Source organism: Pezoporus occidentalis, unplaced genomic scaffold (genome assembly GCF_034315485.1).
Source record: "Pezoporus occidentalis ecotype Australia unplaced genomic scaffold, CSIRO_AGI_Poc_V1 ctg164, whole genome shotgun sequence".
Classification (NCBI taxonomy): domain Eukaryota; kingdom Metazoa; phylum Chordata; class Aves; order Psittaciformes; family Psittacidae; genus Pezoporus; species Pezoporus occidentalis.
In genome coordinates, this window is record NW_026913466.1 from 2,224,515 (window position 1) to 2,250,497 (window position 25,983).

Genomic DNA, 25,983 nt, shown 5'->3' on the forward strand with positions numbered 1-25,983 from the left:
GAAACTGCAATCAGCTGAAGGTGATAGTACTGAGTGACCAGCATTCATACTTTTTTCAATAATGAGTTACAGTGGAATATCAGTGCTTCAAATGCAGATTTCAACCTTGAGGTGTAGTTCTGAAAGAAGAGCTGTTGCTTTGTCTTTATGTAGACCTTTGGTGGGAAACCTGCTTTTAATTTATCTGTTCTGGATGCTGGGAAACTGTGAATAGTGAATTTCCAACACAGACCTTACATGTAGGTGTTTCTCATGATATTGATAGACTGTAGTGCTTTGTACTTAGCATTTCAAACTTGCTGTAAATGCATCATCAGGTGTCTTAAAGTCAAAACTGAAGCTTGTGGCTTTCATGACTTTAATTCTTTGTTAGGTCATTGGAAAAGAGGCTTATTTTTTTTGCTGACTTCTGTTCATATGTAGGAAGAGGATCATGCTGCTATATCCCTGTTAAACTGACAGTTTGAATGTTGCCTGTGATACTTCTAGGGCTGGTACCAGTTACTGTTAGGAAGACACCAATACTCTTCAAAATGATGTTTTTTCCTACCCTTAGGTTGTTAATTCCTCTTAATCAATACAACGTACCCTTAAAGTTGTTAATGATTTCATTGCATGTATAAGTGACATTTTGGTCATTAACTTCACCATATGTCTGTTGTGGAATACATTCTTCTCTTTGGTTCTGGTTATATATTTTGTTTGGTGAACACTGAGGAGTGAGTGATGCATTATTTTCAGAGTTCTGTAAATTTTTATCTCTGTGTGGGTCACAATGATGAAATACAAAGGAAAGACCGAACACTTGCAGGCTTCATCTGTTCTAAAGCAATCAATGCAAAACTATGTTTCATATGGTGTAAGGGGCTGGTTGTTCATTAAGGTTGTGAGTTTTAAAGCATTTCTTCAAGAGCACTTCACAGATTTTTCATGTATTTCCAGTTGATGTCAGTGATGTGGAAGTAGTACAGTGTGCACTTCATTGCAAGAAATGTATTTTTTTGAGGTGTTACTGTATTTGGTAGAAAGCTGATGAGGACTCTTGAAAAATGTAAATAAAAATGTATATTTCTGTCATAAGTGGAGGGTTTGAGGCTTTGCTTGAAGTTGCATCCTTTATCTTTCAGTGTTCTCTGCCACTCAAAAAGCTAATGCAATAGTAAGTTTACATTAGGAAACAGCACCCTATCATCTTTTGCGGTGAGATTCTGCTTTTCTTTTTCCTGAAAACAATTTTTTTATCTTCATTTGCTAGAAATGCCTAACAACTTACTTGCTCCATTTTTAGTTTGTTTAGACTATCTTATTGTGTTATTTTTATTCATAATCTTTTATCTCTTTATAGTTACAATTCATTCAGTTGCTTCAACATAATTTGTTTCTATCTCCTGCTTAATATGAACTTCAATTTTATGAGGAAAGCAGAAGAATAAAGAGCATGGCAAATTAACAGTGAAGTTAACTAGTTATCTAAAGTTATTTGTAAGAAGGTCTTTTGGGGGTGTACAGCGTGCTTTCTGATGTGTGCAGTTTTCTTCTTGACTTTGTATGAGCTGTGGTTTATCATCTCTACTATATGGTATAAAACATCTCCAGCATCTGAAAAAGGTGCTACCAAAGGTTTTCATGGTAATATTTCAGCAGGCCTTCATAGTGAGCGTTGACCATATGAAGAACACTTTTCAGTAGCTGTCATTGATTTAGATTTTTTGGGTGGAAACAATGACAGTATGTTTTATATAGTGCTTAAATGCACAATTCATGAGTTTACCTTCTGGCTATAAACCCTAAGGATGGTATATAAAAAGACATTTCCATTTCTAATATTAGCTCATATAGAAGGTAGTGCAGCTCATCCAGTTACATTCATCTGGTGGAAAACAGTTTACTGTTTCAGCTGGGTGCAGTTGATCTGAATTACATTTGGAATGGTGTTATGCTGCATTAATATTGGGAATCCTACGTCACATCTGGAGAAAAATACCTTTAGTCAGTATTTTCTCCATTATTTTGTTTGCCTGATTTCACCTCGGTGTTTGTGTGCCAGTTGTGTGTTTATTGATGTTGCAGCCCATCACAACATCATCAAATATTGCTGTTCAGTGTTCTGCTGTAGTTACTGTGAGTCTGCTTGTTTCCATTTGAGTTCTTTACCTATTACATCTGCTTCATTGCAAAGAAAGTGCTATTATTAGTTTACACATTGCAATTGAAAGTTGTAAAGATTGATAGAGTTGTTTCTAAGATGGATTGAGAAATCAGAGATGCCTATGCAGATGTGGTGTATTGTCTGATCTCTCCAGTTGTTGAAATGGGGAAATATGTTTTGCAGCATGGTGGAAAACAGTTTAATTAACATTGTAGATGAGTTTGGAATCCCTGATGTGAGATGTTTGCAATACTCATGAGCAGCAAAGTTCTGTATCAATCAGAACACTTCATGAAGGCTTAGTTAAAGGTACAGTTATTAAGATATTAGTACATTGTATCACAGCATGATTTTAAGCTGCAAGTAAGTGAAACTAATGATTGTGACAACCATAAAGATGGATGCTGAGAGCCGTAGCAGTTTAGAGTGTTAAATTATTGTAAAATTGCTCTCTTGTTTGCCTCTATGAACTGGATGATACATTGGATTGGGTGAATGATCTGGTTGGTGGAGTGCTAGAGATGAAAGTATTTATTATGGGTTTGTGCTACTATGTATTCTTGAGAGGCATAAATATTTTAGATTGTAAAACTTAAGTTTCTTTCTTCTTGTTACATACAAGCAATCTGGAGTGTATTTTTGGTTGTAGCAGGTTGATATCAAATGAATATTTCCAGCCTAATGGTCTAGTAAAAAATGTGCAAATATTAATGCTGGGTGCATCTTGCATGAGTTGGTTCCTGCATATATATATATATACACATATAGATAGATATAAATATAAAAATATATATAGAAAATAATTTGAAAACTGAGTTTTTAACAAATGCAGTAAAAAGCAGGTCCCACATAACTTTCAGACCTGAGAATAAAATTTCTTACAGTATAGTCTTTGCATTTCAGGAAATGCTATGTATCAGGGTCACATTAATTTAAATGACTTGGGCTAAAGTCAAAATACATTTTTATAGTGAGCTTTTGAACATTTTGAAATATTTAGTATTTATCTGAGTTATGGGGGCAGAAATTACAAATAAAAGCTACTTATGACAGTGTTCTCCTCCATCCATTGCAGGGATGATCTGTAGTTGTCTTTGAATTCTTTTCTTGAGAATTTCTTGCTTCCTTCCCAAATCATAGACTCACGGACTGGTTTAGGTCGGAAAGGAACCTTAAGATTATCCAGTTCCAACCCCGCTACCATGGGCAGAGATGCCACACACTAGAGCATGTTGCCCAAGGCTCTGTCCAGCCTGGCCTTGAATACTGCCTGGGATGGGGAATTTGCCACTTCTTTGTGCAGCCTGTTCCAGGGCCTCACCACTTTCACAGGGAAGAACTTCTTCCTTATATCTAACCTGAACTTCCCCCGTTTCAGTTTAAACCCATTACCCCTTGTCCTGTTGCTTCAGAAAAAATGGGTGGTTGGGGAGTGTCTTTAATTTCCCATTGTGTGCTAAAGATGCTTTGCATTCAGGTACTGGCACAGATAAGAAAATGCTGAATTAAATTTTATTTTGGTTTTATTTTCTTTCTAGAAGCTAGGCATGGTTTTACATATTGATGTGAAATCAAAAAGAGGTACTTAGAGAAAAGGCACTTGGATTATTTTTGTCTACTACAAAATCCTGATGTGTTTTCTATTTCAAATTGGGATTTGTTAATGACTAACTTGAAAATGGTTTTGCTAGATTAAAAGTGTTAAGGCTCCCCAGATATGAAACATTGAATTTCAGTGTTGTTTGTTATCAAGTTCATAATGTTAAAAAACAAAGTTGGAACTGTCTTATACAATGAGATTGTTTCAGATTTTTAGTCAACTATAAGAAAAGACAGAACAGTTGTATTCAGTGTAAGAGAAATGGTTTTGTGGTTTTGTGATTATTTAATGTTTTATTCAATATTTGAGGCTGTTTATCAGAATTTATTAAGCATTTTTATGGCAATTCCTAGAACTTTGATTATTTACTGAGCTTTATCACTTATTGTTTAATAATTTACTAGTTTAATTCCCTGAGGACTTAGTGAAATGAGTACTTAGTAAAGACCTGAGTAGCACTTAACGTTGAAGAAGGAAATTGCAAATAGTTGGGTTTCTCATATAGGACATAAGAATGTGATATGTCAATGACGTAAAATACAGGAGAGGTTCCATGTATTTATGTGTGAAAAATACCGTGCCACTTTCTTCTACTTACAGGTCAATGTATAGTGAGGAGTGTTAAAGGGTTCTTTGGTTAGAACTGGATTTTGGAAGAGAGGTACTGTGATTTGTAGCAAGTTGCTATGTTGATCTGCAATTTAACTTTTAACTAAATCTCTAGTATAATGTTGAGTGTGTTGGTTTTTTTTTGTCTTGGTCTTTATTATTTCTGGTATTTCAGTGTGAATACCCTTGTATTTTTGTTAGTTTAGTTAGGAAGGAAATAGTTGTGGAAGGTAGGCTGTTGCTGAAGTACCTTTTAATTTCTGCATTGGCTGTTTGGCTCTCAAAAAGAAATAAATCTCTTCAAAAAGAAACAGATGCAGCCTGGTGTCAGCCTTGCCAGAGGTGACTCTGACATTCCATGATTACATCTGTCCTTAATGTGAGTACTGTCTGTCTTCAGAAACATTTGCACTGATTATGCTACAGATTTGTTTGCTTTCAGTATTGGTGTGGAATATACACTGGTGTGGAATATATTTATGGAGCCCATTGTCTTTTTAATACTGATGTAATTGCTATGCTGGGTTACAGAAACAGTATGAAATTGAGCTGGTTTGAGTTTGGCCTTTGTATATGTTTTGGAAAGAATGTGAAACGTAGCTAGGACAATTTAAAAGTGTGGTGCATGTATTTTTCAGTGCACTGAGGTTTGTACTCAGCTTTTGTATATGGGACTTCAGTGTCCAAATATGCTCTAATAGAGGGGTTTGACCATTTTAAAAATGTAACTTTTCTAATGGGAGTGCAAATGCTTATGATTAGATTACATTATTCTCATTGTCTCCCTTGTAATTTAAGGTATTTGGGAGCCTTGTTAACCTGGAAGGGGAACAGTATGTGTTTGTATTATTTGATCTTGCAAAGAAAGTACATTTTTACTAGAAGAAAAAAAGTTTTATGAGGAATGCTAATGCTGTTCTTACAATACAGGTTATGATTCTGAATTCTATTGTGAAATATGAGGAGTTTACTGTATATTTCTGGGCTCATACCTTAAAAACTGAGATAAACTGATTACACAATTATGTTACATTTTAATGTTAGCTGAATCTCAAAACCTTGAAAAATTCCACTGTTTTGAAGATGCCAGTAATAACATCTGGTTTCAGTTTAAATTTTTTTATTCAGTGATGTTAGTTACTATGAGTTTTGCTTTAAAAACAATGATTGCAGTAGATATGGTTGCAAACAGGGGGTTATTTTGGGGGGTTTGTTTGTTGTGGGTTTTTTTGTTTGTGGGTCTGGGGTTTTCTTGGTCCCATTGTCCACCCCACCTCCTACCCCCCTGGTGTTACCTTTATCTGAAATAACATTTCAAAGAAATCCCTAATTTACTGCCGTGCTAATTTCCTGCTAAGTATATGGATCTGGTTTTATAAACAACTTTGAAAAGTATTTACTGTTTCTTCACAGGATATTTGTGACAGGAAAAAGACGTGGATTGAATGTTCTTTCTCTTGAACACTAAAATATTCACAATTGATAGTGAAAGGGAAGTTCACCTTAAAGTAGGACTTTTTACAGGAAAATCCCATAGTCTATTGAGGGGACAAAAACAAACAACATATGTTGAATCAGTTAACGGATGAGCCTTCCAGTTCTGTGACTGTTTACCCCAGTGACCTCTGATCCTCTGAAGTATTGAGCAGTGTCTGCTCCCATTTGAAGGGAAGTGAGTGTGCTCAGAGCTATGGTATGAATTCTATTCATATTTGCAGGCTTTCCTAAACAAAAAAGGCCAGTGCTTTAGTTCAGTAAAATTGAAGAGCTGATCAGAATACTTGTGTACAGGTACCTTGCTCTGAGTGATTTAGAAGAGCAAATCTATCTGATGGGGGCTGGTAGTAGCACCTGGAAATTCCTTCTCATATTCCAGTTGTATTCATGGTACATTTCTACATGAGGAATAGAGAGAGGAGTTGAAACAGTTTCAGAGCTATGCAGAATAAGGAGATTCTGTCTGGATATCTGCATTGCTGTCTAAAGGTAGAAGTTTGATTACCAGAGGATCCAGTACATGTTGCTTCACTAGCCAAGTTCTTGTAGGTTTACTGCATATTGCAGTTACACCTGTTGTGAGAAGTGAGCTAAAAGTTAACACCAGGCTATGTTTGTTTTATTTCTAATGCCAGGCTGTGTTTTATTCATGAGCTATAGGTTTTATTTTATGAGTTTGTAGTTTACTCCTGTTACAGTTTAGAAATAGTGCTCTGAAATGTATTTTATTTCAGCTTAATATTTTTAGGTTCTGTATGGATATTTTTATGTGATGTTTTTCCTAATTGTTAGATTTACAAACAGTACGGTTCAGCCCATACCAGACAGGTTTTTTCTTTGTACTTATTCCCCTGGGAGAAGAATTAAATATGCATCTTTAAATACGAAACACACCAAAGTGACTTGTCTGCATGAGATTTGTACACCTCTTGTTAAACACTTCACTGTTCTTAAGTCAGTTAAAAACTGTATCCTCAGAACAGTCTGTAGCTGAGCAGACAAGTACAAGGAAGTGATATTTGGATGACAAGGAAGTTGATACTCCCTTATTTTTCACCTCCCCCAGCTGGCAGAGGGTACTTCCTTATTTTAAATTTGTACTGTTTGCTACCATTGTCTTTTTGGTGACTTCAGAGCTGTGATTGTTACAGTTCTGAACTGTAGTATATAGTGTGGTTATATGCAAACTAATGTCACATCTCAAGTCTGTAAAACTCACTAAATTGTGAGTGCATTGTAAGCTGGTTTTCATGGTAGTGCAGCTGGATGTACTTGCACAGACAGTTTGTACAGAGATGTGCATTTACATGTAAGGGATGGAGATGTAACTTGGTAAGAAATGGCTGTGTCCTGCAAAGCAGTGAATGCAGGCTTATTGCACCAGAATGAGCAGCAAAGCTGGTGGAACTTTTCTTCTGAATTTGTGATGTAGGGCATCTAGGTGTTCTGTAATAATATTCCGTTGGCAAAGCCTTTAGCTCTCCCCTATCATCTCCTCTGTACCTTGCCCTTGTTGTGTTACCTTCAGAGTAATAATCTCCTCTTCTCAGGGAACCATTCTGCTTTGTAACGTCAATACCATTCCCTTCTTTCCTTGAGCAGGCTGTTCCACGTTCATTCTCTTAGTGTTTGGAGAGGAAAAAAAAGCAGTGCATACTGTGCTTGTTAAATTCAATGCCAGACTGGCCAGAACAGAAACTTAACCCCTCTCTGAAGAAGTTGGCAGTAGGTAAGATCTCTGTTTTTAGAAAACAGATCCTTTAGAATTGGAAAATAGATTGTTACATATGCAAGAACTGGCAAGTGGCAGAGCAGTTTGCTCATTCAGTCTCCTGTGAATACATTTTTAATAGTACTTTGGAAGTATCTATAGAGAGGCATTAACAAGTCTTTAAAGTTTTCAGTAGTTTCACTGGTGGATTGTTTAGTTATACAGTAAAATATTCGTGTTGTACATTGAGTGTCAAACCATGTAATGATCTTTTCTGAGGAACAAAATGATTCTTTACACAATTTTTCAGAAATCGGACCCTTGCCAGATACTTTGTTGTTGCAGATTTTCTGCATACTGATGTTAGTCATGCAGTTAATGCTCTGGTTTTACACAGGACTGCTTCACGTGAAAGCCTCACAAGGCTATTGGTCATACAGTGAATTCAGTGTTCTGCTGCTTCACTGACATGTAGCCCCACTGATTTATACTCTGTGTGTAAAGTGTTCCTCTGAAGGTGGGAATTTTCCCAGGTATTTCTTACAATGAGTAACAGCATCTCTATGCAATGTACAAGCACTGATACTTTTTCACTGTGATGCTTATCAGACTGAATGTCATTTATGGTTACACTTCAGTTCTTCCTAGCTCCTCTTGCAGGTGACATAAGGTTAAAATCTACTTATATTTCTGTCTGTTTATTAACAGCACTGTCGTGGTTTAAACCCAGTCAGGTAACTCGTTCGCTCTCTTCCCCCCCCTTTCTTTCCCTCCCCCTGCTCCCAGAGGGACAGAGAGGAGAATCGAAAAGAATGCAACTCCCACGGGTTGAGATAAGAACAGTTTAGTAACTAAGGTATAACACAAATCACTACTGCTACCACCAATGATAATAATGATAAAGGAAATAACAAGGGAAGAGAATACAACACCTCAGCACCAGCTGACCGATAACTCACCCCCCAAGCCCGACCAAGCTCCGACCGATACCTCCTCCAACCCTGCAGTCTCCCAGCCCTTCCGGCTAACTCCCAGTTACATCCCGGGCATGACGTGCTGTGGTATGGAATACCTCTTTGGTCAGTTTGGGTCAGGTGTCCTGTCTCTGCTTCCTCCTGGCTTCCCCTCCTCCCTGGCAGAGCATGAGGCTCACAAAGTCCTTGGCCAAACCAAAACATCGCTATCAGCTCTGTTCCCAGGCCGAAAATCAAAACACAGCACTGCACCAGCTACCAAGAAGGAGAAACATGACTGCTACTGCTGAACCCAGGACAAGCACACAGTCACTCCCAGAAGTCTCAGGAAGTGTCTGATTTCTAGCTTGGCTATGGTGAAAATAAGATTTCTTGGTGTTTAGGAGAATGGACACAATTATGTCCTTTGTATAAAGAAGGCAAGTGTAGCGCTGTGTTAAAGTGGCAGTAGTCTCTGTGTTAAAGTGGCAGCTATTTTAAATACTTGAAAACATTGATTTGTGGTCTGCTGTTGTCTTGGACAGAGCTGTTTGAAAACAGCTTGATGTGCATTAAAGTGGGAATTAAAGTAGAATTAAGTGAAGAATTACTGTTTCAGAATTAAGCTTTGGTTCAAGTGCAGGGAAGACTCAAATATTTTAAATATCCCTATAAAAAGCATATGTGGAAAAATCTGGTTACTTTGTTTTTTTTCATATTTTCCTCTCTATTAAATGTTTAATGAGACTAAGGGGCTCTTTGAAAGTTGAGTGGATTCTGATCCAGTTTTCAAAGTAGGATTTCCTTGTTTATGTTTTATGTATGCTTGTGTTTTACAAACAGGGGTGTATGGTTAATGATACCTGCTTTATATGTGTACGTACATTTGTTTTTCTCAAGTAGCTGTGGTACAGAAGACTCTTCCATTTGCTTGGGGCAGAGTATCTTGCCTTCATGCTAACTTGTAAGTAGAGATGCTAGAGCTCATACTTAACCCACAGTGAACAGCCCTGATCATTGATAAGCACAAAATGAAAAGCCTGTGAAAGGCAGCAGAGAGGAAGGATGCCTGTAATTGTCTTCTGGCTGCTATGCACTGTGCTGGTAGAACTTCCTGAGGAGGAGATGATGCATTTAGAAAACAGCCTTCCCTGTGGGGTGAGGCAGGGCTGAGCCTGCCATGGGAAGACAGAGCAGGAGCCCCCTGAGAAAAACAGAAAGCAGACCCATAGGTAAAGTTGTGCAAAATTGAATTTCTCTTTACTGAAGTTTGCATTCTGATACAGTGAGGTAAATACACTGAGTTCATATGAACATACCCATCTATTAACTGAAGAATTCTGAGGGTGATTCATAAACTGGCCAAACAGGAGTTGTTGAGGTGCCCTCTGACAGCACATTGCTTTCCTTTGTTGTCTTTCCGCTGGTGTTCATTGTCTCAGCTGTGAATGGTTTTGGTCAACTTGCTCTGCTGGTAAAAAACTAATGCTGTTAAAACCTAGTCCTTAGGCCAACTGATATATTCAGTGGCATGAGTGAGCTGGAAAGCATTGCTGTAATTGCTGATGCCAATCTTTGATGTCTTTCAGTTGATGTGCTAATCTCCAGATGTGGAACTTGATTCTATTCTGGTTCTGGCTGCTCATGCCAAAAGCAGTCACAAATGTTTCCATTCCTGTTCTGTCAGTGGCAGATTCCTGTCCTTTCCTGGAAAATGAATGTGTCTGTCACACCTATGACGTTGTTAGCTGCCAAACAAGACATCCCCTACTGCTAGACCTGACTTTCCATCAAAAGTTTCCAAAGCAGTTCCTTTGCTGCTGGTCCGAGGAGATCTTTAAAGGGAAAAGCACAGACTTTGTATTTCTCTTCCTCAATTGTGGCTTTCCATTTTTAGCTTCATTTTAGAAACCTGCATTACTGTATACCTTGTTTTACAGCATGACTAGATCTCCAGTGGTTTAGTACTGCTGAGTTTTTTGCCGACTTTATCAGGCAAATGTTTCTTTAATCATGGAAACTGACTTTTAAAAATCTAAGTTGACAGTGGTATTGCTTATTAAGAATGTATATAAGTGTTTAACAGGCAAATAGATTTTTCATATTGCATTCATGATATGAATTTATTCATTCCTTAGAGCAAAATAGTCTTTCATCTGGCTGAAAGTAATTTTTTATGTAACTTTATTTTCCTTTTGCACATTAAGCACTTCAGGTCTGTGTTTCTAACAGTTTCTCACTTAAATATTGTCAAACTGCAACATACAGTTTATTGTTAACACCAATGTCTTAGTTTTTGCTACCAAAATGGCTCCATGTCCTGAAGGTCAGCCCAAAGATAGTTTTCAGAAGTTCTATTTAGAAATTAATGTCTCCAAAAGAGTAGAACATTTTCTTCATACTATCTTGCTTGTAAAAATCTATACTGAGCTTTTAATAAGAAATTAAGATGCAAAGTGCTGTTCAGTTTATGTATATGAACCTGTAAATTTTTTATCTTAATCTGAGTGCCTCTGCTTTATTTCCAGTGCAGCGATGGCTTTTGATGCTGCTGCTCTGAGCTCTCTCATGTCTGTTAATCTTGTGGTCCATAAAGTGCTTAGCCTATTAAGTTTGCTCACAGCCACATTTTTCCCCTGCTCTTAACTTTAATGCATAGATAGTTTTTAAAGGGAGTGAGGTATAATTTGCAGATTAGTCTGGAAGCTACATTCCAGAACTTGTAGAAAGCAGAAAATGAAGACACTTTCTGTTTCGTTCTTGATATAGAATAAGCTCTTTGTTGTAAATGTAAAACTAACAGGATGTTTAAAAAAATTAAACTACTGCTTATCTGGAAGCAGTTCTTGACTGCCTGTTAGGAAGAAGCACATTGCAACTGCAAGTAAAACAAAAAGACCAGAAGACCAAATTGATAATTATAAAGACAGGCTGGGAGAGAGAGAAGTGTTAATAAGTTCAGACAGTAAAATAGAAGAGCTATTATCCTAGGATAGAAAAGGAAGCTGGAATGCAAACAGATAGAGACAAAGGTACAGATCAAAACTAATTAGGCACTGAAGAGGTTTCAGAGGTCAAAGAAACTGAAATGTACTGTCAGAAGTAGATCAGCTTAGCATATATTCTAATTAAAATACAATTTTATAACCTAATTTTCTTAAAGGGAAAAGTATTCTATAATGGTAACTTCTCACTAACATACTTGTCTGATTATGATTGCCTTGATTTTTAATGTAGCATCTCAAGTTTCTGTAGAAACACTGTCAGGTTTTGATTGTTGGTTTGTTTTTTTTGTGGGGTTTTTAATATTTTTTTTTGAGGGGGTGGGTTGTTTTGGGGATATTTTTTACTTGTTTTGTTGTTTTGTTCTGTTTTTTTTTTTTTTGGGGGGGGGGGTGTGTATTCTTTTTTTTTTTCTTCCATAAATGAATACTTGGAGTCATCCAGATTGAACCGGGCTTTGAGCTACCTGATCCAGCTGAAGGTGTCCCTGCCCATGACAGGTGATTGGAACTGGTTGAGATTTAAGATCCCTTCCATCCCAAACCATTCTGTGATTCTATGGAAATGTTGAATAATTTGACCTGAATTCAGGCCTATTTAACAATAACAAAAAACCTCAAACAAAAAAAAGGCAAGAATTCAGGTATTTCTGATAGAAGAGTTTGATAAAAATATGTGAAGTAGTCACTTCAAAATTATTTGTAAGTTAAAATATTTAACCTTATGAATAGCACTGGGTCTTTGTTTTCTGCAGCACTGCTGGTATAGGAAGGTAAGACATTATGTGGAATTCACCCTATCATTTAAATTTATCCGTAGTTCCGATTCATTTGAGAGACCCTCATGAGCTTTAATTGAGAAAATAAGAACTATGATCAGTGTTGAGTTGTATTATCAGCTGCATTTTTCTCAGATTACTGTAGACTTGGAGTTTCTGGTTTAGTAATTTGTTGCTTTTCCATAAAAGATAATAAAATACAACATTTCTATCCACAAATGCATTGGGGCTTTTTTGATGCCATGTGTTCTGGGTTTTTTCCTTTAACGACACCTGATTCCTGCTTTCCTGTGCTGTGAACACATTCTTTGTGGACTCTCATTAGGGCCTGGTATGTATTTCCTTATCCTGGACTACCTAAGTGTTCAGGATTTAGAGAGCAAAATATGGAATTGTGCTTTTTATCTCCCGCTCACTGAATTGGAGTTTACGCTGGAGAGGCTATGCAGCCTGGAGAACAAAGAATTTGGAAAATACCCTAATCTTGTGCCAGTGCTTCAGAACTGCAAATGAGTTCGCTTGGGTAACTGCAGACTAAAATTGTGGTCAGGTAAATGTGTGGGAACAGTGATGTACTGTTGATGCAAAAGAGGAAAAAAAAGATGGATCGTAATGTTAAGTGTTGTGATTTCAGATAAAATATTTTAATTAATGATGTATCTTAAAGATACAGCAGATGTAATTAATTATATTAAGCAAGATGGGTTGCTTTAGACTTGTAAGTTGATGTAGTTCTGTGTTTAATATGATTCTGAAGGCTTTCCACTGCGTTGTCTGGAGATCATCAAAACAGGGGTCACTGAAATAGAGGCTAATTAGCAGTCTGATGTTGGTTTGGTAAACCGGTGTTTATTGTAAAGGAACTATTTACTAAAGCAGATTTCTTTTTTAGAAGGAGGTGATACCACAATCTTAGCTTTTAATGCAGAAAGGCTTTCCAAAGGTGTAAAATCTGGGAACATCTAACCCTTTAAAAATCTCAGTCTGGTTTAATGCCTTTTATTTGAAACTCCTATATATACAGATTTCTTAAGTAGCTGCTGATAGCTTTAGATAGACTAAAGATGGGGTATTTATGCTGTAGCATCCCTCTATGTTCTTATTGGTTCTTGAAGTTTGTTTGGGTGAAAAAAGAGTGTCCATAAGAGGGAGAGAGCAAATCTTGAGTTTAACCTAGGAAAGACTGTGTTGCCTTTGTTGCAGATTTGATTCAACTTGGCTCCTTGCTTTGATGTTCAGTTGCTGTTATTGTATAGCTTCCTGCTGTTTGCAAAAACCTGATAAGCTTAAGACTACGTACCTGAAGTATTTGTAACATTGATCTGTGGTTCCAGTAAATAATCTGGAAGCAGAATTTAGGGAGGTAGTATTTATTCTGGAATAGTCTATACTGACCTACTACAAACATTCCATCAAGTGTCAGATTTGTTTGTTCATGATGCAGAGACTTTGGACTTCATTCCAGCTTTTGAGTGGGCAGTTTCTACTTAAGGCCACCATCCATTAGTTGGCATTAATCAGTTTAAAAATAGTCAGCTGCAGTTTTAATAAAGCTTTTTACAAAAAATGGCCTGCTCAGCTGGTGTGGGGAGCTATTAGACAAACAGTGATATATATTTGCCTTGGAATATTGAGAACATGGTTTACTATCAAGGTAGTACATTGCCAGATACTGTAGGATGTGTTCTTTTTTTAATTGCCTTTAGCTGACCTTTGGTTAATGCAGTTTTTACTTTCCTTATAAAGGAGCCAGCCAAATTAATACTGATAAATTTATTTTGAAATTCCAAGCTTAAATGTTATTGCAGTTATTTGGTTCATTTTCTGTTCTGTACAGCATTGCCTGATCTTTTTGTGCCGCTTTTTCCATTCAAGATACTGCTTGGCTTGTATCTCAGTGCATTAATTTGATTTTATTTGTAGCAGTGTGGAAGATTTTCTGCTTGTTTTCCTGGATGAAAGGGAAACTTTCTGTTTAATCAAGGCCCAGAGCTCAAACATGGATGCTTCTGGGGAGAAGTTCAAAGGACCACAAGTATATTGGTGACTCGCCTCTAGAAGCCTTTTTGAAAAGGCCATTCCTTTCTGCTTATTTATTGGTGTTGCTTTTATCCTTTGCTCACTTATCTCAGTGTCATTATGGGGCAGCTAAGGTGATTTTTGTGACTGCAGACTTTGATGCACTGGTTTGTTGGTTGTAGAGAGCTTGAAAAGTAGTGAAGCTGATGTGTTGGCTTATATTTTCTGTTAATTGAGAGCTCTGTTTTACAGTACATACATGACTTGGAGAATTGAAGAGACATCATCAGTATGTCAGATTTAATCCAAGGAGTCAATGTTTATGCAAGGGTTTATTAGAGCGATTTTGTTTGGAATACAGATCTGTAGGTTTTTATTTTTTTAGGCATCCATAAGACAGTTTTCAAAAAATGTTTTGATACTTCTTGAATTACTTTTTATTCATACTGAGTGCTTTGTTCTAAGGTAGTGAGTATGTTTACTGATGGAGAAAGTCACTGGACAAACTGATGTTGTGAAGCTGTTTCACTCTTTAAAACAGAACGTACTACTCCTCGTTTTAATTCTAGTAAATGTGGACTAATGGCGCACTCAATTAGGATTTTCATTGTTTATCTATGAGATCATGAGTAGTTTCACAGATGTCGGTGATGGTGGAGGAGCTGGCCTAATGTAAAGGTCTGCAGAGTGGGGAGGATAGCTAATGGGTTTTACTTTTTTTATCACACTGCATTTACTCCATTCAGATTGTTCTGTGTATGTCCTGCATACAGGGAGGGAACAAATTCCTTCTTTCCCTAGAGGAGCGATGGGATAATCCTACCAAGCTGACTTTCCACAGAGCATACTGTTTCCAGAATCAGATGAAGAGGAGGAATTGAGGAAAGGAAGAGGTTTTGGCACTCAGTCAATGATTAAATACTTCTAGGAAAGCATGAGGGGAGACCAGCATGGCAAATGTACTCACTTTGTCCCATTCAAGTTTCACATTAGTAGCAGAGAATTAATTTTGACCACTAGAGTCCTTTTTTGTTGGAAGAAAATATTTGGAAAACCATCCTCTCTGGTTACATGTTTGGAAACATAAGTAATGTGGTGTTCCCTAATGCTAATGAAACCTTAGCAGCAAATGAAAGCTTTGTGGACTAAAGAGCCTAAGTAGGACAGCAAAGGCTTTGTTCTGCTGAGCATTGGAGGAAGTCAGTTCTTCCTAATGGTATTAGATGTTGACTTCGTGCCAAAAGCACCTTTTGGAAACTTCCTTTGGATGCCAGGTTAATGTTGCCAGAGTAATGACAGAAGTGAGTGGAATATAAAAAAGACTTCTGGAGATTGAGGATGTATTCTAATGCAACAGCAACAGTATATCAATATATCAGTATATCAATATATATCAATATGCAACAGCAGTTTGACACCACAGCACAACAGTCTCCCTCTTTCCATATAGAATAAAATAGTTAAGGTTGGAAAAGACCTTAAGATCATCTAGTTCCAACCCCTCTGCCATCCTCATGCCCTCCTCTGGGCTTGTTCCAACAGTTCCATGTCCTTTTTATGTTGAGGACACCAGAACTGCACGCAATACTCCAGGTGAGGTCTCACAAGAGCAGAGTAGAGGGGCAGGATCACCTCCTTTGACCTGCTGGTCATGCTCCTCTTGATGCAGCCCAGGATACGGTTGGCTTTCTGGGCTGCGAGCACACACTGAAGCTGGCTCATGTTCATTTTCTCATCGACCAACACCCCCAAGTCCTTCTCCGCAGGGCTGCTCTGAATCTCTTCTCTGCCCAGCCTGTAGCTGTGCCTGGGATTGCTCCGACCCAGGTGTAGGACCTTGTACTTGTCATGGTTAAACTTCATGGGGTTGGCATCAGCCCACCTCACAAGCATGTCGAGGTCCCTCTGGATGGCATTTCTTCCCTCCATGTTATCAACCGAACCACACAGCTTGGTGTCATTGGCAAACTTGCTGAGGGCGCACTCAACCCCACTGTCCATGTCAGCGACGAAGATGTTGAACAACATGTTGAACATATGCAAATAATGTATATGCAACTTCTAAAAACAATAGGGATGTCACTTTTATCAAAGATACTTAGGGTGGAAATGTGCAGTTGATGCAAAGTGGGCACGTCAGAACAGTATGAGATAGAGGCCTGGGTTTCTGAAATACATTCAGATCTTGTCTTTAGTTCCTCTCCTTGTCTCTTGGCTGTTTCTGATTAAATGAGTCAGGGAAAGCAGTTGTGAGTTTGGAGAGAGTGATGGCAGAGGCAGGAGCACATGATTAGTAGTGTTAACAGGATGGGCACTTTTGGTGGGCAGTACTTGTATGCTATTGAATTGAAGTATTAAAGGCAGTAGTGGCCATTGTTGTTAGCCCATGGTGTCGGATAGTAAGTCACAAGGCAAGACTTAAAAGCAGCCTTAATCTCGTTATGTTCTTTTTTTAGTCTTGTTGGTTGTATATAGCTGTGTTGGTATCTCTTTTATTTGGATACATTGTCCTTGAGTCTTAAGCCTTGCAGCATTTTATGACATACTTCTTAATTTGACTTCAGATCATTCTACTGCATTTTGGAATTGAACTTAAATTGATACACTGAAGGTCAGTGTAGTTCATGAGGTTCAGTGAAGTTACTGAATCTGCAAGACAGTTTCTGGTAAAGATGCCTCATGTTTTTTGTCTAAATTAAACTTTAAATGCTTTCTTTAGCTTTTTTGTTTCCTTTTCCTTATTTTGATTTTTACATTTACTAAGAAGCTGTATTTGGATTATAGCACAGACAGGACAGACTGTTGCAGTTGCTTGTCATTTTGGATTACTAAGTAACTGTTAAGAAGAAGTACTGTAAAGGCAGTGGCAAGCTGAAAATACTTGATTTTTTTTTTTTTTTTTTTTCTCGATGCCTCAGACTTTTTAGCATAAACTACAAATATGTGCTAGGCTAAAAATGCTTCCTAGGCTGCATTTTATACCTATATTCATTCCTGCCTGGTCTCTAGCCCCCATATTTCTATTTGCTTTTTTGAATGTTCAGTTTATCCTAATTAGCATGCCCTTCACCTGTTGTTCAGTATAGAATATAGTGAAAGATTGGTTTTGAAAATGATTTAATGTGCAAAAAATCCCCAGGCTTTTTGACAGCATGGTTTATTTTTTTCTGTTTCCCTGGTTTGTTTTGTGCCTTTGCTTAACTATAACTTTCTTAATGGCTAAGGACAGGTTTGCTTTCTTTGGAATCTCTTGGTAGAGCTGATCACAGACTGTGTAGATAGAATTGATTTAATGAATGTTTTTCAGATGCAGACTACACCCAACTCAGCCATGCAGCTATAATGCTAATTTTTTTTCAGTGGGAAATCATGAGAATGATAGTAATTTTTTGTATCCAATCAAATCACTATTTCTTGTGGGTTAGAGCTGCCACACTTTGTGGAAGTATCTCTTACCTAATACTGATCTTTGGTTTTATCTGTGTCTTGGAGGTAGAAATCCACTTTTGAATGAAAGGAGTTTTAGGGAGAAAAAAACACATTTGCATTGTGAAAGTGATCAAAGACTGTATACAATTTAAAATACAAGTATTTGGAGCTGTTTTTACAGAAGGGTGTAGATACAAGAAGGTATAGAAAGCCTGCACATACAGCTTAATGTTCTGCTATACGACTGATTTATAACCTGAATAACTTCTATCCAGGTAACAAGCATTTCCTCACAGCACATAGATAAATTATAAGTCCTTTCTGGTGCTACTGTGATTCTTAACTAACTTTGGATAATTCTGTTTCTTTGGTTTTAAAGGATCAGTTCGATAACTTGGACAAGCACACACAATGGGGCATTGACTTCTTGGAGAAATATGCAAAATTTGTAAAAGAAAGGATAGAAATTGAGCAAAACTATGCAAAACAACTCAGGTAAGGATTCTTTTCTTCTTAAAGAGTCTTAGCTGTTACGTAAAATCACTGTGCCTGATGATGGGCAAATACGTAATGTTGTGATTAATGACCATTTTTAATCTACAGAGTGAATTAGATCACTTGTTCTTTTCATGACAGACAAGTTTTTCTTTACCAGTTCAAAACAGAAAGTTCTCTTTGGGTGTGCGCTTACTTGCTTGCTTGGTTTTGTCTTCTTTCCTTCCCACCCGCCCTTCGTATGTTTGAACTGCAAAGGTTTAAGACTTAAATTTTAATATTCAAAACCATAATATTATTTTTCCACTACTGGTATATTTGCTGCAAAGTACATTACCCATATCCACATTTTTGTGCGTGTGTGTGTGTGTTCGTTCAACCAGCTTCAAGCCTCTGCTGCTAATTAATTTCTCATGTTGAGCTGGCAAGAGCCCCGCTACATTGTGTTATGAAATCTGGTTGAAATCCTGGAGTAGAACTTGAGAAAGCAGCAGATCTTCCTGTCGTGAAAGCACACCCTTTCCGTAGTTGGTCTTGTCCCTTTGGGTGAGACTGTAACCCAACCACCCTTTATCTTGCATCTCCAGTTTGCTTTCTCTTGGTGCCAAGTGAAACATCTTTTAGGTCCAGTAGGAATTTCCCCTCAGGGATCACAAAAGGATCATACAAGAAGAGCAGTAGCAGTGAAGTGGCAGAGAAGAACATTTTTCAGAATAAAATAGGATTTATTTTTACCAAAAAGTGCACATAGTGCAAAGAACAAGATTTAAATAAGACACTCTTGTGAACTTGGCCTTCACTGTAACCTTTGCTGTCTTGGATTCCTTTGGGGATTCAGCTGAAACTGCTGCCTAGCCCTTGTGAGACTGAAACTGATAGCAGCTTCCCTCCCGTGGTGTTTTCCATAGTCTCATCATTGGCAGGCTAGGTTGTCATCAGATACAGACTTGAGGAATCCTCCTCACAAATGCAGTAATGAGGCTCATGGCCGATGGTCTGGATGGTCTCTGTTAGGCTGCTTATTTCCTTTTTGATTTCAGTTTCCTTTGATATGGTTGTGTATATTCACGCAACATAATAACCTGTTACTTTGCTGAAGGAATTTTGTCCTTAAAAGGAAGGAAATAAATACCACTTTTCCAACTCTGGTGTAGAAAAACTCTAGGAGGTAAAGGAAAGCTTGAAGCATGCACAGCAGCAGTGAACAGCCCAATTTTGACTTGTTTTCAGTTGTCTGTTTAAAAATGGAATTTATATGGGCCTACCCAGATCTTTTCCTTAAATATCATGAACAAATGCCTTTTTTTCTTAATTATATTTAAAGGTTCATTCTACAGCTCTCAAGATGAGACACCAGATTATTCCTTCGGGATTTGACTAAAAATAGGAAGTCTTTTCTGTTCAGCATTTTATTCTTCTGGGTAAAACTGTTGACTTTGAGAAAAGTGTCTTTCAAAACTGAGAGTTCTGTCAAGTTCCCCTTCTGTGAGATGACTGGACTGACTGTCCATGTGCAGTAAGTATGATGTTTTGGGAAGCACAGGCCTTGCTGCACACATGTTGTACAGTGCATGAATGCACTTCCTGCCTGCTGCCAACAAGGATCTGGACAGCACGCACACCAGTGGGTGACTGATTTTCTGCCAGTAGACCAATTCAAGAAGCTGCTCTTTGATATTCTAGCCTATGTGTTTCTTGTTTAGTAGTGAAATGTCTTGTGATGTGATTTCAGCCATCATTGCTCTGGAGGACACTCACTGTTTTCAGCCATGTAAAACAGTTTTGAGACCCCAGGGGCACACTGAGATCAAGCAAAATTCTTCACCTCTAGAAGAGTTAGCTGTCCTGCAGCTTGCTCCTGAGGAGTTCTGAGACAGAAGATCTTGGGGATGGATTATGGTTCTGGTGAACTTTAATGCTGGCAGCATTAAAGTGAGATAGATACTAATATCTCTGATAGGAATTTCTGGTTTATCATAATTTTCTTTCCTTTTGTAATGAAATGCAATCTGAAAAATAGTGTTGAGAATATATTCATAATTACCCTTATAACTGAGATGTATTATATGCTTGTTTAGCAGATGTATGAACAGTACAATGGGTGGTTATCTTTTTGGTAGTTCTGCAGCTCTCTTAGTACTTGGATGGGAGGCCAAGAAGAAACAAGTTTAATGAGGGAAGTAGTGCTAGTGCTGTATGGTGGTACTTTTTCTTCTGTCTTGGTCTCAGTCTCGGGCCATGATCATTCTGTTGAGATTATTTATGGATTTTATCCTCATAGACGTAAGGATGAAAACTTGGGTGAATTGTTCATAAGAGCTTACCACAAGTCAGAATCTGTGTCCTGGCAGAAATTCACATTCACTTGGTGTATATATACCCTTGCATTTTGATAACTGCTGGTTTTGTATATTGCCACAACTTAGTGATGAGGCTTTCCCAGGTGCAACATCTGTTCCAAGACTCCTGTAGGTAACAAGTTATGCATGTACAGCGTATGAGGAACTGCTTGGGTGAACTCACTATGTTCTTATTATATGCAGTTATTATGGTTTAGGGTTGCAGAGTAATTCCAGAAATGGCAACTCAAGAATCCTGTCCAGATGCTGGGTTAGGGTTGCAAGTAATCCCTTGCTGCTCTTTGATAGACAGTTTTTGATACTGAGAAGAGCTGTGAGAAAAATTGAAACTGCTGAGGACTCCTTAAATGTCTACAGAGGAGAAAAAGAACTGTCTGGAGAGCTTGTCCTGGCTTTGCCTGCAATATACTTTGCTCTGAGAAAAAGCAACTGTGATTTCATTTTTGAGCTAACCTAAGGAGAATCTGAACTTTTGCATAGCTTAGGTCTCAACAAATGCGTTGGGATACCCCGAGGATTGTGCAGGTTGCTGTTACGGAGATGTGAATCAGGGCAAACATGTTGCAGTATACATTGTAGGTGAACGGATTTCATTTTAACTATATGACTGTTTGTTGTTTTATACTGGAAAAATAGGCTTTTATGTGCCAAATTACTGGGCTCTTGTCTGAATTTGGTTAACTGAATGATCAGATGCTGTTCTTGATGAGCATTGCTGCTAAAAGGCGTGAGGTGAAGGTCTGTTTTCTTTATTTCCACATCATCACACGCAAATTAATTCTAGAGGTTGACTTCCTTTTTGTGCTGTCTGAAGCATTAGGATGCTTGAGAAGACCCCTTCCTGTGATGCTAGGCAGTAATACAAGTTAGACCTGCAGTTACAGATGAAACTACCATGCAGAATATGACTTCTGAATTTAGTCATCTTCTCTGTTGTCAGTTTAAATGAAACAGCAATGATTATTTCAGAACTGTTAGAGTGTTTCCCTTTGAAATTGTATGTAGTGATCTCTGGAGATGTCTGATTAATCTGAGCAAATGTATTTTTCATGTTCCTTCTGCACACTGTTGTATACAAACGTGTTTTTCTAAATACACTAATCTATGAATCTGTCTGGTCACATTGAGACATAGTGACTATTTTTTTCTATGCAGTCTTGGAAACATAGTTGAAAATGGGTGTAAGCTCAGATGTGAAGTTGGGGACACAAATTACCACCATGTGTGTTCATTTATCAAATCTTTCTTCCTTTGATTGGCACTTAAAATTTACACTGCTGGATATTATGCAGGTATGGATGTGGCAGGGTTCTTATAATGATGTTTCGGCAAGTCAAAACACACGTATTCTTAATAGCTCCAAGGGTATTCAGCTTTGTGAACTCCAAGATTCATCTCTTCAGTTAAAACATTTTCTGATGACATCGTTTTCATGCAGTCCATAATACTGATCCGCAATCTCTGAAGCCATCAGAACCCTAATAAAAGTATTTCTTTATGTATAAATATGAAATGCCTTTAAGTACTAGTGCATTGTTTTAGTAACTTATGCAAGCAGACTTCAGAGTTTGTTCCCAGGCTCATTTACAATGTAATGCAGAGGCCGTAGAAGTTTAATATGAGCAGATGCCACAGTACCTGAGCTGCTACCTTAATACAAATTGTACCATATTGATGCTGCTGCTACCATTCTTTACTTTCATATTAATTGACTGAAGAAAACTTAGGTTTGAGATGATAAACACAATTTTGTACAAATGGCTAAAATTTCATGTAGAAGTGGCAGGGGGGTTGGAACTAGATGATCTTAAGGTCCTTTCCAGCCCTAACTATTATGTGATTCTAAGTTTTACGTACATGACTATAATTAATTTTAGTTTATTAACTAGGGTGCTTTTTTGGAACTTACGTCTACATGACTGAGGTTCTGCTTCTTGACAGTCATATAGTCCAGAAAGTAATATCGTCCAGGCTGCTGTCTCACTGGTCTTGATCTCAGACCAGTTTATACAGAGAAGAGAGGTTGGTGAAATTCCAGGAGCAGCACAATTGCATGTAGTTAGTCCTGTATGAAAGCTGCTTCCAGATGTCTGTAAGACAAAGTATGGTAGAAGTTTAAATTATAACTTCCAGAGAGGATTAAAGTGTCATCAATTGACTTTTCTAAGGAAGTATAGAGCAGTTTAGCTCTTGGATTTGATTTAGTTCTGACTATCTGCGATTACTGCTGCAGTTTTCTTCTAAACTAGACCAGATCCATATTTGGATCTTAAGGATTAGGCACACATTTAGATAAAAATGTTAAAAAAAAAATGTTATGCCCCCTTGAAATGTCAACTGCCTCCTCTTTGAAATGATGCCTTACTCTTCAGATCCACAGTCGTACCTGCTGTGTTCCAGCTGGTGTTCTTTCAAAGATTAAATCTGATTTCTTTGGTTTTTCCAAGTGCTGCTGTTTGCTTCTTGGAAAGCCATTTACGCTTCATTGTTCATGTGAACAACGTCTTTCTCTTTGAGCTTTAAATTCTGCATTTACTTGTCGTTTTGTGCTGACTTTGATTATAGTACCATGTGCTGTTATTGAATCTTGATCACACAGTGCCTCAAAACTATGTTTGTGTGATCCTAAGGTAGATGATTAGACTAAGATGACTGAAACTGACTTTGTGTTGGAGAAAGGATTATAAAGTATTTTGTCTTCCTAGAAGTAATAAAAAGTAACATTATACCATGAAACTCCTTACAGAAATCCGCATGTCAGTAAATCCTCTCCAGTTCTCTCCTTTTCAACACCTCTGAAAATCTTCCTTTGAAAAGACTCATGTGTGGTTGCTTAGCTTACAGCATTGTGTGCTTATTATGCATTTCACCTTCTGAATAGGATAAATTTTAGGAGATTCCCATTCGTAAATAAGCACTGAGGAGCAAAGTGGAAATGTAAGGGAAAAGGAAACACGGGAATGATGTTACCAAAGAAGACTATTATTTTTTTCCTCCTTGGGTTTAGGCATTTTCCAATCAAAATGTCTGCTTAATCTCTACCAATTAGAACGTTACAAGAGGCAGTGGATTCTGGTGATAGTGAAGAGCCTCCAGTGAGAAAGTTCTGAATTTGCAGAGAATTCTTAAGGAGTTATCCTGTCTGCTAATACACATTGATATAAAAGGATTCGACTGTCTTATAATGGTTGTTCTTTCTAGTTGTGATTTCTAAGGGCACGAAAAGACACAAAGGGTCTGAACTTGCTATTTCCACACTAATTCCCTGCTCATGTTTTGGTACATACTTCAGGACTGAGCATGGTCTTTGGAGAAGACCCCAGTGTCTCTTACCTGTTTTTCTTTTGTACAAAACTGGATTCTGTATTTGTTGTAACATGACAAACACAGGGAGAGAATGGTGATAGAGTTCTGATTTTCAGTTTCTTGGAAAAACCTGACAATTCTTAAAACTGCTAGAATAAAGAATGGTGCCAATTGGAGTTACGAGCATCCAGCTTCTAAAAAGCTGGATTTTTTTTTTTTTTCCAAGTTTGATAACATATATTTTGAATTTCAGGAATTTTGAAAGAGCTCATTCCTGTCAGAGAAGCAGTATTGTAAGTCAGGGCAGAACGCTGTGCTACAGTAACTGGGTTTTAAAGCCAAGTTTGACATAGAAGATAAAAATTCAGAAAGTCACTGGATGTTCCTCTTACTCCTCCTGTTTGTAAAATTGTGCTGCTTCTATTCCTGTTCACAGGATCTGGGACATTTGTAACAGTCTCTGTAACTGCAAGTAGTTTGCAGTTGTTTGTTTAAGCGGTGTTATATGTACCCGTGTTATTTATGCTTTAGGGTAGAGCAGGTGATGTCATTTGTGTATTTCTTAAGGTGCCTTTTCTGCATTTGTATGATAAGCAGATGAGTTTCTGTCGGTTTTCTGAGACTGTGACACTGTGTAGATGCTAGTTCTGTGGAGCATCTTCTAGAGATTTGCTTTGTCTCTGAAAACCTGGTATTTTCCAATTATTCCTGAAAACAGATGTTGCCTCTTCTGTTCTGGAAATAGCCTACTTGAAAATGTGCAGATACTGTGGTTAAAACCTTTGTCCTCAATGTACATGTAAAGCTTAATTCAGGCATGGGATTTTGTGCTCATGATTGTAAGCATACGGTGTGTGCTCTCTGTGTTACACAGTGATCGTGTATTCGGGTTTTTTCTGTTTGCTAGCTTGCTGGCTTGTTTTGGTGTATGAGAAAAGGATGGTAAATAAAGAACTCATAATTTTATGTCTTGTCACTCTGCAATAGAGGTTTCAAAATACTTATAAATGTGTTGTTCTGGGTCAGTGATTTAAAGTGTTTACAGTGCCAAATTTTTGCCTTGTATTAGCTAAAGGACCCTTGTAACATGACGGAGGGAATAGATTTGTTCCTTGAAGTCATGGAAAATAAATGATCTATTTGCAGTTTTCAGTGTCTGTGTGTGTGAGTGTCTTCTCAAGAGAGACCCTGAAATAGCATCTTTGGTTTGTTCTTCCTTACAGAAATCTGGTTAAGAAGTACTGCCCTAAACGCTCGCCCAAAGATGAGGAACCCAGGTAAAAATGTGCATTGCAAGGTCTATCTATGCTTAAGAATGAGTGTTCTGTGCTCTTTTATGGGGGAGCATTGGGGGGCAGTTGGTGTTTTGGGGGTTTTCAGGTTTGTTTGTTTTTTTTGTGTGGCTGCATTTTTATTTTTTTTTTTTTTTGTTTCAGGGGAAGGGTTTGGTGTTCAGGGTTGTTTTCTTTTTTGTTTTGTTTTGGGTGTTTCCTCCTCTCTCTGCCCATGGTCTGTGTGGGTGGGGGGTGTTTTTTTTTTGGTTTGTCTGTTTGTTTCAGGGGGAGGTGTTTGATTTTTTGGGGGGTTTTGTTTTCTTTTTTTTTTGTATTGTTTTGGGTTCTGTTTTTTGTTGTTGCCCCCCTTTTTCTTTTCCTTTTTTTGTTTTGTTTCAACGTGGTTTTTTTTTCCAGTGTTTGATGTTTGGTTTGCTTTGGGGTGGGCTTTTTTCTGGTTTATTGGTTGGGTTTTTGTGTGTGTGTGTAATTTTTTTTCTTTCTGTTTGTTTGGTTTTTTTGTTTGCTTTGGGGGGGTTGGGATTTTGGGTTGTTTTTTTTTTGTTTTTAATTTCTTCTTTGGGGGTTTTGTGGTTTGGATTCTTTTTGGGTTTTTTTGTGTTTTTTTTTTTAATTTGTGGTTTGGGATTTTTTTGTTTGGTTTTTTTTTTCCCTTTTTTTTGTTTCAGGTTTTTTGGTGGTGGTGGTGGTTTGTGTCAGGGTGGGGGTCTGTTGGGGGTTTTTTGGTTTCTTTTTTGTTTGTTTCCTGGGTTTTGTCTTAGGGATTGTTTCATTGATTT

The 25,983-nt window shown here is 37.7% G+C and overlaps 1 protein-coding gene across 3 annotated transcripts in view; it reads left to right on the forward strand.

Moving 5' to 3' along the window:
• The window catches only part of FNBP1L (formin binding protein 1 like), a 59,847-nt gene that overhangs the window by 12,053 nt on the left and 21,811 nt on the right, over positions 1-25,983 (forward strand). For all 3 annotated transcript variants that reach the window (XM_062613195.1, XM_062613196.1, XM_062613197.1), the window contains exons 2-3: positions 18,128-18,243; positions 25,133-25,186. In XM_062613195.1, the coding sequence (XP_062469179.1) occupies positions 18,128-18,243; positions 25,133-25,186 (170 nt within the window). The remainder of the gene's footprint in view (positions 1-18,127; positions 18,244-25,132; positions 25,187-25,983) is intronic.